The sequence below is a fragment of the Entelurus aequoreus genome, linkage group LG14 (assembly GCF_033978785.1).
Source record: "Entelurus aequoreus isolate RoL-2023_Sb linkage group LG14, RoL_Eaeq_v1.1, whole genome shotgun sequence".
Classification (NCBI taxonomy): domain Eukaryota; kingdom Metazoa; phylum Chordata; class Actinopteri; order Syngnathiformes; family Syngnathidae; genus Entelurus; species Entelurus aequoreus.
Window position 1 is genome coordinate 59,273,321 of NC_084744.1, and position 12,940 is coordinate 59,286,260.

The 12,940-nt window shown below is 39.1% G+C and overlaps 2 protein-coding genes across 2 annotated transcripts in view; one reads left to right on the forward strand and one right to left on the reverse strand.

Annotated features, from left to right (window-relative positions):
• Positions 1-7,635, reverse strand: part of LOC133665140 (WW domain-containing adapter protein with coiled-coil-like) — a 35,192-nt gene extending 27,557 nt beyond the window's left edge. Inside the window, exons 1-2 of the mRNA XM_062070363.1 lie at positions 7,125-7,635; positions 6,811-6,844 (exon numbers count right to left, since the gene is read on the reverse strand). Coding sequence (XP_061926347.1) covers positions 6,811-6,844; positions 7,125-7,165 — 75 coding nt within the window. The 5' untranslated portion in view covers positions 7,166-7,635. The remainder of the gene's footprint in view (positions 1-6,810; positions 6,845-7,124) is intronic.
• Positions 7,636-12,641: 5,006 nt separating this feature from the next.
• Positions 12,642-12,940, forward strand: part of LOC133665141 (MAGUK p55 subfamily member 7-like) — a 93,029-nt gene continuing 92,730 nt past the window's right edge. The window contains exon 1 of the mRNA XM_062070364.1: positions 12,642-12,681. The gene's annotated coding sequence lies outside the window, so the exon portion shown is untranslated. The remainder of the gene's footprint in view (positions 12,682-12,940) is intronic.

Below are 12,940 nucleotides of genomic sequence, written 5' to 3' on the forward strand. Positions count from 1 at the left end.
TGTCAGAAAGCGGCTTGAAGATGGTCCATAAAACATAATCTATGCAACATTTTGACCAAAGAACCACCACTACATGTTATGTAGACCACAAGGAAGTGTTTGAAATGTAGAATAATATGACATCTTTAGGAAATTCCTAGCAATGTAGAACGTATGTACCGCACGTAATAAATGTAGCTACAGTAACGTTACCATATGTAAACGTTCAACAATAGATCGTTTATGGCTGATTTAGTGCGACAAAAGGGCTAAAAACAGGTATTATAGAAGCGAATATTATTGTTTATACCCAGAGCAGCCATCTTTGAAGCCAACTCTGCATTTGTGAAAGTGCTTAGACTTTCCAAGTGGGAAATCCGACCAAGTGGTCTTCCAGTTGAAATTCCGATTAGGAACTTGTAAATTCTGACTTTTAACGCACCATAAGACTGTCATAAAGCGGCTTGAAGATGGTCCATAAAACAATCTATGCAACATTTTGACCAAAGAACCCCCATTACATGTTATGTAGACCACAAGGAAGTGTTTGAAATGTAGAATAATATGACATCTTTAGGAAAGTTATTGCATTTTTAACAAGATCACACCTAAAATCTTGAGCCCCATTGACTTTGTATTGAAGAAGTTGACCATAATTTGGTGCATTTCCACCATAACACTTAATATTTATCACAGGAAAATGATACTTACACTACAGCAATCGTCTTTACAAGACCTGTCTGATAATATTGGTTGGATGTAAATGCATTTTCTAATGTTACACACATACCTATTACCATTCAAATCAAATGTGTTCACAAATATTAATGAGTGAGATTAATAAATTAGGTTGGCTGGTTTATTTCGAGCATTACATAATTTTTGTATTCTCATTCCTCTTTGCAACATGTCCGAAAAGGGGTAGGAAGAAGTAAAGCTTATTTAATTCTACCCATTTCCAATTCATAGCACTTGCTAGAGGTGGGAATTTTGGGCACCTCACGATTCGATTACGATTCAGGAGCTACGATTTGATTAAAAAACGATTATTGGTGTCTTTAATTTATATACAGCACAGGCCAAAAGTTTGGACACACCTTCTCATTAAATGTGTTTTCTTTGTTTTCATGACTATTTACATTGTAGATTGTCACTGAAGGCATCAAAACTATGAATGAACACATGTGGAGTTAGACTTAGAGACTTAGACTTCCTTTTATTGTCATTCACATTTGGAAATGTACAGTACAGATAAGAACAAAATTTTGTTCCATTAGCTCGTTGTATTGCAGGATAAAAGAGCAATAAGGTGCAGCTATAAATAGATTTACTGTACAGATAAATATATTGCACTTTTGCATAAGCATCCACGTTTATGGATGTATGTTATATTGTCTTTATATTCCAGCGAGTTATATACTTAACTGAAAACACGTTTGTTATGATACTTTCTTCAAAATTGCCGCCCTTTGCTCTGATTACTGTTTTGCACACTCTCTTCAAGAGCTTGTCACCTGAAATGGTTTTCACTTCACATGTGTCATTGTTTTGATGCCTTCAGTGACAATCTACAATGTAAATAGTCATGAAAATAAAGAAAACGCATTGAAATGAGGTGTGTCCAAACTTTTGGCCTGTACTGTACATTTCCGTTTGACATTTCTTTTCCTTTCACTAAATAGTTGTGTCTCGCTTGCAACTATTAAAAACAATGCATTTGTTTAAGAAACCGTTTAATTCATTCCCATCACATCTTTTAAAATGAATGGAAATGTGTACAAAACTGCAACACAAGTGCCCTATAATACAAGGAACTGGTCGGATCTCTCGTTGAGGTGGCTCTCTGAGTCAGCCGACTTTTAGAACTGTCGTCACTACTTTATTTACAATAATTAATTCTATTAGCGATTATTTACCTTTACTAATGGATTTAATAATCGTCCATGTCCAAATTGCGATGCATCTAAAAATCTAGCGCTTACTAAAACATATATGGTCAATTCTTGTTTTCATGTCTGTCATAATTCACATCAATACATGGTTCTCACCCGGAAAAGGGTGGAGTGCCATCTCCGGGTTGGAGAGGAGTTCAAGTACCTCGGAGTCTTGTTCACGAGTGAGGGAAGAGTGGATCGTGAGATCGACAGGCGGATCGGTGCGGCGTCTTCAGTAATGCGGACGCTGTATCGATCCGTTGTGGTGAAGAGGGAGCTGAGCCGGAAGGCAAAGCTCTCAATTTACCGGTCGATCTACGTTCCCATCCTCACCTATGGTCATGAGCTTTGGGTTATGACCGACAAGATCACGGGTACAAGAGTTTCCTCCGCCGGGTGGTGGGTCTCTCCCTTAGAGATAGGGTGAGAAGCTCTGTCATTCGGGAGAAGCTCAAAGTAAAGCCGCTGCTCCTCCACATCGAGAGGAGCCAGACGAGGTGGTTCGGGCATCTGGTCAGGATGCCACCCGAACGCCTCCCTAGGGAGGTGTTTAGGGCACGTCCGACCGGTAGGAGGCCACGGGGAAGACCCAGGACACGTTGGGAAGACTATGTCTCCCGGCTGGCCTGGGAACGCCTCGGGATCCCCCGGGAGGAGCTTGACGAAGTGGCTGGGGAGAGGGAAGTCTGGGAAGAAGATGGATGGATGGATGGATATTCTGAATACAGCAGTTCTCTTAATAGTTTGGCCCCCACCTCTCCTCCACCCGCACGTTAAATACCGGCTCCCCAGAGGTCTATGTGCCAAGCCCTCTTCTGTACTGCCTCTACACCTACGACTGCAGTCCGACCCACAAAAACAACCTCATAGTGAAGTTCACAGACAACACTGCGGTGGTCGGACTCATCTCAAAGGGGGACGAGGCAGCCTACAGAGAGGAGGTCCGGAAGTTGGCAGACTGGTGCCTAGAGAACAACCTTGCTCTGAACACTAAAAAAACTAAGGATATCGTTGTCGGCTTCAGGAAACACACCACCCTCTACATCAAGGGTGAGTGTGTGGAGAGGGTCCACACCTTCCAGTTTCTTGGCGTCCTTATCTCTGACAACATCTCCCGGTCAGATAACACTACTGCCATCACTAAGAAGGCTCAGCAGCGGCTGCACTTGCTGAGAGTCCTCAAGAAGTACGACCTGGACTCCCAACCTGCTGCTGACCTTCTACCGCTCATCCATTGAGAGCCTGCTGACATACTGCATCGCAGCATGGTACGGCAGCTGCACCACTGCAGACAGGGAGAGGCTCCAGAGAGTGGCAAAGGCAGCACAGCGGATCATCGGCTGCCCTATCCCCTCCCTGACAAGACATTTACACCTCCTGCTGCCTCAGCAGAGCTACCAACATTACCAAGGACAGCTCCCACCCTGGCTCTGACCTGTTTGACCTGCTGCCCTTAAGGCGCTACAGGGTCATCAGGTCTAAGACAAACAGACTCAAGAAGAGTTTTTTCCCTAAAGCCATAACCACGGTGAACTCTCATAGGCACTAATTTTATAGTTTAGCACCTTTCTGTGTGCAAGTTTCACTTCCCACCCACAATCTGAATGCTTCTGTATATATGTAGGGCTGGGCGATATATCCAATATACTCGATATATCGCGGGTCTGTCTCTGTGCGATATAGAAAATGACTATATCGTTATATTCGAGTATACGTTGTCACGCAGTTGCGGGCATTACACTACAGGCTCTTCGCACTCTTTCCTGTCTCTCCTTCTCAGAGACATAAAACAAGCGCACATTCTTACATATGTCACATACGTATACGCCCTCGTTGAGCAGAGAGGTAGCGGCATGGGTAACGTTAGCTGTGGTGCGAGTGGTAATACGAGAGAAAGAAGGTGCGAATCTGGTAACAAATGAAGGAAGAATTAATTCCCTAGAAAAACAGCAGGGGGTCCATCGTCTGCCGGTGGTTTGGCTTCAAGCGGGAAGATGTCGAACAGACAACCGTAATATGTCAAGTATGCGGCAAAAGCGTTGCTACAAAAAGTAGCAGCACTGCTACTTTGAAAAGTCACCCGTTAGAGAATGAAGAGTGCTTGAAACTCCGCATGTCGACATCTCCGTTCGGTGCCACCCAACAAAATGCCGAAGCAACCATTTCCACATCAACACCGTGTGAAAAAAATAGTCAACAGAAGGACATAACGTCCGCAGTATCACATATCGAAGGACAAACTATTTGATTTCCTATTACGTAGCTCATTTTTATTTGACAGTTATTGAAATATCTTGTGTGACATCATGCACAAAAGTGCACTTTATTTGTTTTAAACTACTGTAGTGGCGTTCTGTACAAAAAGTGCACTAGACTTAGACTTCCTTTTTATTGTCATTCAAATTTGAACTTTACAGTACAGATAAGAACGAAATTTTGTTGCACTAGCTCATGGTAGTGCAGGATAAAAGAGCAATAAGGTGCAGATATAAATAAATATATTGCACTTTTGCATATGCATTCACGTTTATGGATGTATGTAGGGCTGCAACAACTAATCGATTAAAATCGATTATTAAAATAGTTCCCGATTAATTTAGTCATTGATTCGTTGGATCTATGCTATGCGCATGCGCAGAGGATTTTTATTTTTTTTAATAAACCTTTATTTATAAACTGCAACATGTACAAACAGCTGAGAAACAATAATCAAAATAAGTATGGTGCCAGTATGCTGTTTTTTCCCAATAAAATACTGGATAGGATAGAAATTTAGTTTGTCTCTTTTATCCGATTATTAATCGAAGTAATAATCGACAGATTAATCGATTATCAAATTAATCGTTAGTTGCAGCCCTAGATGTATGTTATACTGTGTTTATATACACTAATAGCTTGTTTTAAAATGTCTGACAATCTTGCACTTTCTGTTTTGGAAATGACATGAATGTTTGTGCCACTGCTACATAAATACAGTTTTGGTAAGTTGACTTAGTTGTGATTTCCCTCTCTGCATGAAAGTTGAAAAGTAGCATATATTAATGCAGTATGAAGAAGAATGTGTTAATGTAGACACATAGAATCATCATACTGCTGTGATTATATGCATCAAGTGTTCATTCAAGGCTAAGGCAAAATATCGAGATATATCACGTCCTACCTCACCGAAAGAACGGCGTTCGTCTCTCTGAGAAAGGCAAAGTCAAACACACTCTGTCACCTATGGTGTCCCTCAAGGATCAGTCCTCGGCTCCCCCCTTGGTTGTGTCATCAGCCAGCACGGAATATCATTCCACTGCTATGCCGATGACACCCAACTCTACCTGAAAACCAACCCAACCCCCTCTGCGGCCCTGCCATCTTCCACTTACCAACTGCCTGGAGGAGATAAAGGCGTGGATGAAACGCAATTTTCTGCAACTGAACAGCTCCAAAACCGAAGCCATTCTATTTGGCACTCCACATCAGACCCGGTCATCCGCCATCACCAGCATCACCTTCTCCGGCCACGACATTCACCTCTCATCCTCAGTCACTAATCTGGGTGTTAGAATGGACCCTCACATAAAACAACTGTGCAAAACCTCCTACCACCACCTCAGGAACATTGCAAAACTCCGCTCCTCACTCACTCTCCCTGATGCCGAGAGGCTCGTCCACACCTTTGTCTCCCCCAGGCTAGACTACTGCAACTCACTTCTTGTCGGGAGCCCCAGCAAGAACATCCAGAAGCTGCAGTGCTTACAAAATAATGCTGCTAGAATCATGATGAGAGTGCGGAAATACGACCACCTCACACCAGTTCTCAAATCCCTTCACTGGCTTCCTGTTCCACTCAATATTAATTCCTGTAAACAACACATTCTGAACATTCGTTCTCAGGACCGGATTGCACCTTCCTTACCTCCATTTGCACTATTTTTCTTTCTTTTCTTCCTATATTTTGCATATTTGTAGACTCTCGCACTGTTTTTATCTCGTTGTTCCTGTGTATAGTGACAATAAAAGGCATACACAGCCCTATATATTTCTATGTAGTATACTATTTATTCCTGTAAACAACACATTCTGAACACTTGTTCTCAGGACCGGACTGTGCACCTTACCTCCTTTTTGCGCTATTTTTTGCTATGTTTTGCATAGTTGTAGACTCTCGCACTGTTTTTATCTGATTGTACCTGTGTATAGTGACAATAAAAGGCATACACAGCCCTATATATATGTATATAGTATAATATTTATTCCTGTAAACAACACATTCTGAATATTCGTTCTCAGGACCGGACTGTGCGCTTTACCTCCTTTTGCACTATTTTTCTTTCTTTTCTTCCTATGTTTTGCATATTTATAGACCGTCGCACTGATTTAACCTCATTGTACCAGAGTATAGTGACAATAAAAGGCATACAAAGCCCTACATATATATGTATATAGTATACTATTTATTCCTGTAAACAACACATTCTGAACATTCGTTCTCAGAACCGGACTGTGCACCTTACCTCCTTTTTGCACTATTTTTCTTTCTTTTCTTCCTATGTTTTGCATATTTGTAGACTGTCGCACTGATTTAACCTCATTGTACCTGTGTATAGTGACAATAAAAGGCATACACAGCCCTATATATATATATATATATATATAGTATACTATTCATTCCTGTAAACAACACATTCTGAACATTCGTTCTTAGGACCGGACTGTGCACCTTACCTCCTTTTTGCACTATTTTTCTTTCTATGTTTTGCATATTTGTAGACTCTCGCACTGTTTTTATCTCATTGTACCTGTGTATAGTGACAATGAAAGGCATTCTATTCTATTCTAAGAGATAGTTGGGAGTTTAAAAACCATATAATTATTGATGGGAAGGGGGAAAATAAAGTAAAAAGAATACCTGATAGGATTGTGAATCCCTTCTGTCGGTGCACCTACGTAGAAGAAACACATTATCAAAGATGACCAAGCAATACGTAATAAAATTATTTAGCAATAAAACAAAATACACGTCTTCATTCTTAACAATTGTTGCTGAATGTTTCGTGAAGAGAAGTTTAGCGCTGTTGACGTTTAGCTAACGGTATATTAAAACAAAAATGTTAGCATTGTTAGCAACTTGTTAGCATTTAGCAGCTAACTGCTAACAGAAAACCCGACTTGTGTTAAAATGTATTTGAAGTGTTAAAATGTTGACAGCGGTGCTTCATTTACCCATCACTGACTCTTGCTGGTTTCCTTGCATACATCACCATCAAGGCCGTGGTGATGTGTGCGTGTATTTATGTGTTAGCGAGAGGAGGACTTATGGCCTCCTGACTGCTCTCTTTCTTTTTTTTCCTTTTTCTCTCCTCCTCCTCCAAGCTTCCTGGACTTCACTTTCTCCCGAGCGAACAACAGCCTTACAAGCAGCGCGACATAACGGGCGGCGTGGACTTAAAACCACGCTGCCGGCATCATTTGGGAATGTTAGACGCTGTGAAAGCTCGGCTCGCTCGGCCGATGTCGCTAAGGCAGAAGGCGAGCAGCGGTGACGGGAGGAAAGCAAGACGGCGAAAATACGCGATGTTCGGCTGAAGCGAGTTCCGTTTGTTTCTTTTCAGATTAAACTTGTCATGGCGCTACGCGGGGTTACAATTATGTCGGTGCCGTTCGAATAAGTCATGAAATGACTATCACCAAGCGTAGGCAATGACGTCTAATCATTCGCAAACAGTTAGCTGTGATGACGTTGTACTGCCGAAACGACTTGTTTTATTTTGAAAAATGAGATAGCGTTTCCGGGGTAGGCGGCACTGTCACTGGGTGGAATGACGTAGCTAAAAGGGAAGCTCGTATGATGCTTCTGTTTATTCTACTGATGGGACACACCCACGATTTTTATTTTTATTTTTTTATTGTGTAAACATTTATTTATAATATGCAACCTTTACATACATTTATTTATTTTATTTAATAAACATTTATTTATAATATGCAACATTTACATACAATCAAGAAATAATAATAATCAAAACAAGTACATAAACCGTACAAAAACAGCGCCAGGGGGTTGTTTTTGGTGTACGGCCGAAACGACTTGTTTTATTTTGAAAAATAAGATAGCATTTCCGGGCTGCGCGGCACTGTCACTGGGTGGAGTGACGTAGCTAAAAGGGAAGCTCGTATGATGCCTCTGTTTATTCTACTGTATGGGACACACCCACGATTTTTTTTATTGTATGAACCTTTATTTATAATATGCAACCTTTTCATAAATTTTTTTAATTTAATTACATTTTTATTTTAAATGACCTTTATTTATAATACAATAATACAATCAAGAAATAATAAAAACAAAACAAGTACAGAAACAGTGCAAAACAGCGCCAGGGGGTTGTGAACTCAATAAAGTAACTAACAATATATATATATATATATATATATATATATATATATATATATATATATATATATATATATATATATATATATATATATATATGTAACAAAATGTAATGTAAATGTAGATTTGGCATCATAGTTTTCACAGCTTTTGGGTTGTTTTCGGTGTACGGCCGAAACGACTTGGTTTATTTTGAAAAATAAGATAGCATTTCCGGGCTGCGTGGCACTGTCACTGGGTGGAATGATGTAGCTAATAGGGAAGCTTGTATGATGCCTCTGTTTATTCTACTGTATGGGACACACCCACATTTTTTTCATTTTTATATATTTTTTTTAATTGTATAAACATTTATTTATAATATGCTACCTTTACATACAATTTTTTATTAATCTTTTTATTTGACGTTATAAACCCTTATTTATAATATGCAACATTTACATACAATCAAGAAATAATAATAATCAAAACAAGTACAAAAACCGTACAAAAACAGCGCCAGGGGTTTGTTAACTCAATAAAGTAACTAAAATAGAATGCAATATATATATATATATATATATATATATATATATGTAAAAAAATGTAATGTAAATATACATTTGGAACACAGCATCATAGTTTTCACAGCTTTTGGGTTGTTTCCGGTGTACGGCCGAAATGACTTGTTTTATTTTGAAAAATTAGATAGCATTTCCGGGCTGCGCGGCACTGTCACTGGGTGGAATGACGTAGCTAAAACGGAACAAATTTTATTTTGTTTTTGAATTGTATAAACCTCTATTTATGATATGCAACCTTTACATACAATTTGTATAAATGTTTTTTTATTTTATTTTATAAACCTTTATTTATAATATGCAACCTTTACATACTATTTATATTTATTACTTGATTTTATAAACCTTTATTTATAACATGCAACATTTACATACAATCAAGAAATAATAATCAAAACAAGTACAAAAACCGTACAAAAACAGCGCCAGGGGTTTGTTAACTCAATAAAGTAACTAAAATAGAATGCAAAAAATATATATATATGTAAAAAAATGTAATGTAAATATAAATTTGGAACACAGCATCATAGTTTTCACAGCTTTTGGGTTGTTTCCGGTGTACGGCCGAAATGACTTGTTTTATTTTGAAAAATTAGATAGCATTTCCGGGCTGCGCGGCACTGTCACTGGGTGGATTGACGTAGCTAAAAGGGAAGCTCGTATGATGCCTCTGTTTATTCTACTGTATGGGACACACCCACGATTTTGGTTTTGTTTTTGTTTTTGAATTGTATAAACCTTTATTTATAATATGCAACCTTCACATACAATTTTTATAAATTTTTGTATTTTATTTTATAAACCTTTATTTATGCAACCTTTACATACAATTTGTATTAAAAAAAAATTTTGATTTTATAAAACTTTATTTATAATATGAAACATTTACAGTCAATCAAGAAATAATAATAAACAAAACAAGTACAGAAACAGTACAAAAACAGTGCAAAACAGTGCCAGGGGTTTGTAAACTCAATAAAGCCACTAAAATAGAATGCAAAATATATATGTTGTATTTTATTTTTTAACATATTGTATATGTACTTTGTGCTTTTTTTCTCTCTTTCTTTTCTTTTTCTTTTAAATTGTAATTTTACTGCCTTTTTTTACATCATGGCCAGGGGACTACAGATGAAAACTAGCCTTCTAGCTAATTCTGTCTTTTTTAAACCATGTGTAGTCATGTGTTTTTATGAAATTGCATTGTCCCTTTTGAAATAAACTAATCTAATCTAATATATGTAACAAAATGTAAAGCCATAGGCTCACGCAAATTCCGTAAATAATCCAAATTTGGAACACGGCATCCTAGTTTTCACAGCTTTTTGGTTGTTAAAGGTAGTGAGTGTTTTGAAGTAGAGTTCTAATTCTTTTTTAAAGGCACAAAAACCAGGTCGGGTATTGAGAAAACTTACATTTATGAATATAAAACTTAGCCAATAGTATAATGAGGTTGCAAAGGTTACTGTCGACGTATTCGTTTAACTTGGAGCCAGAAGACGTTTAAAGAGGACTAGATGCATAAACTTAAAATCAGAAGTATTTATTCCCAATTGGATACAATTCTAATACAATTTGTCTGATCACTATCTTTCCCTAGTATCATACAACACGGCGACTTACGACTTATATCACAATGTATGAAGATGCAATGAGGTGTCTTCTTCCAGGGGTAGAATCTTCCTCTGCCTTCTGCTTCCTGGACCAAAAGCTGCTGATTACAGGGGAAAAACTCACAACGATGCACACATTCTTTAAAAATAAATAAAGAAAAGAACACCTCAATAAAAGTGGATTTTATTATGCTTTTATAAGATTTGTTCCTAACACGTGGCTTGCTGAAATAAGCAGGGGCGTCCATGATAACGTTGCTAGATGGCAACATATGTTGCTCCAAAACCTGTATGTACCTTTCAGCATTAATGGTGCCTTCACAGATGTGTAAGTTACCCATGCCTTGGGCACTAATACACCCCCATACCATCACACATGCTGGCTTTTGAACTTTGCGCCTACAACAATCCGGATGGTTCTTTTCCTCTTTGGTCCAGAGGACACAACGTCCACGGTTTCCAAAACAATTTGAAATGGGGACTCGTCAGACCACAGAACACTTTTCCACTTTGCATCAGTCCATCTTAGATGTACTCAGGCCTAGCGAAGCCGGCGGCGTTTCTGGGTGTTGTTGATAAATGGCTTTGGCTTTGCAAAGTAGACTTTTAACTTGCACTTACAGATGTAGCGACCAACTGTAGTTACTGACAGTGGTTTTCTGAGCCCATGTGGTGATATCCTTTACATTCAATGTTACGTGCAGTGATTTCTCCAGATTCTCTGAACCTTTTGATGATATTACAAACCGTAGATGGTGAAATCCTTAAATTCCTTGCAATAGCTGGTTGAGAAATGTTGTTGTTAAACTGTTAATTGTATGTTATGTTATAGTTAATCAATCAATCAATTAATGTTTATTTATATAGCCCTAAATCACAAGTGTCTCAAAGGGCCGCACAAGCCACAACGACATCCTCGGTACAGAGCCCACATACGGGCAAGGAAAAACTCACCCCAGTGGGACGTCGATGTGAATGACTATGAGAAACCTTGGAGAGGACCGCATATGTGGGTAACCCCCCCCCACCCCTCTAGGGGAGACAGTTAATGTTAATAGTTAATAGTTAATTGCCCTTATGTGGGCTCTGAACAGAGGATGTCGTTGTGACTTGTGCAGCCCTTTGAGACACTTGTGATTTAGCGCTATATAAATAAACATTGATTGATTGATATATATATATATATAAATATAAATATATATATATATATATATATGTGTGAAATTTCGTGGAGGAATTATGGTGTGGGGTTGTTTTCTAGGAGTTGGTCTTGGCCCCTTAGTTCCAGTGAAAGGAACTTTGAATGCTCCAGGATACCAAAACATTTTGGACATTTCCAAGCTCCCAAAGTTGTGGGAACAGTTTGGAGCGGGCCCCTTCCTCTTCCAACATGACTGTGCACCAGTGCACAAAGCAAGGTCCATAAAGACATGGATAACAGAGTCTGGTGTGGATGAACTTGACTGGCCTGCACAGAGTCCTGACCTGAACCCGATAGAACACCTTTGGGATGAATTAGAACGGAGACTGAGAGCCAGGCCTTCTCGACCTCACCAATGCGCTTTTGGAAGAATGGTGGAAAATTCCTATAAACACACTCCGCAACCTTGTGGACAGCCTTCCCAGAAGAGTTGAAGCTGTAATAGCTGCAAAAGGTGGACCGACATCATATTGAACCCTATGGGTTAGGAATGGGATGGCACTTCAAGTTCATATGTGAGTCAAGGCAGGTGGCCAAATACTTTTGGCAATATAGTGTATAAATTAATTACATTTTTCAAAATGCGGACCCAAGTGGAAAAAGTTAGGACGCCCCTGACCTAATATAACCCCCATGCGACTGTTGTATTTGATCATTTCCACATCTTTATGCATATTTTGATCACATCGCCCATTAAAATGAATATAAATTAAAGAGGGATAAAAGCAGGTACATTTAAGAATGGTGATGCTGTTCAGAATCCATTTCTATATATTATCCCCCTTGTGTGGAAAGCGAAGAAGTAAAGGCTATTGTGTTCACCACTCTGTAATTGCTGTATTGATCGTCTGCTGGCTTGATTTGGGTCAGAGTGGGCATTTATTGACTGGATAAGATCGTCTCTTTTACAATCCGACCGCACCACTTTACAGCTGCTCTTTGCAAGGGAGTGTTGAAAGCTTGCTACTGTTACTGAAACTCAGAGACCCGCGACCTCCGAGCATCGCGACGGGTAAGTTGAACTCTGCAACTCTCACCTTATAGCAGCAGCATCATGACCACAGATGCCTCTATAAATATCATACTGCTCAATTTGGATTGAAACTGCAGCTGCTTGTCTTTCTGTTTTTGTTTATATACAGTCGTGGTCAAAAGGCCTCACCTTTTCACCTCCAAACATATTGCTGGGTATTGTGGCCAAACAGCTCCATTTTTTGTTTCACAGAACTTTCCTCCAGAAGGTCTTATCTTTGTCCATGTGATGTCAGATG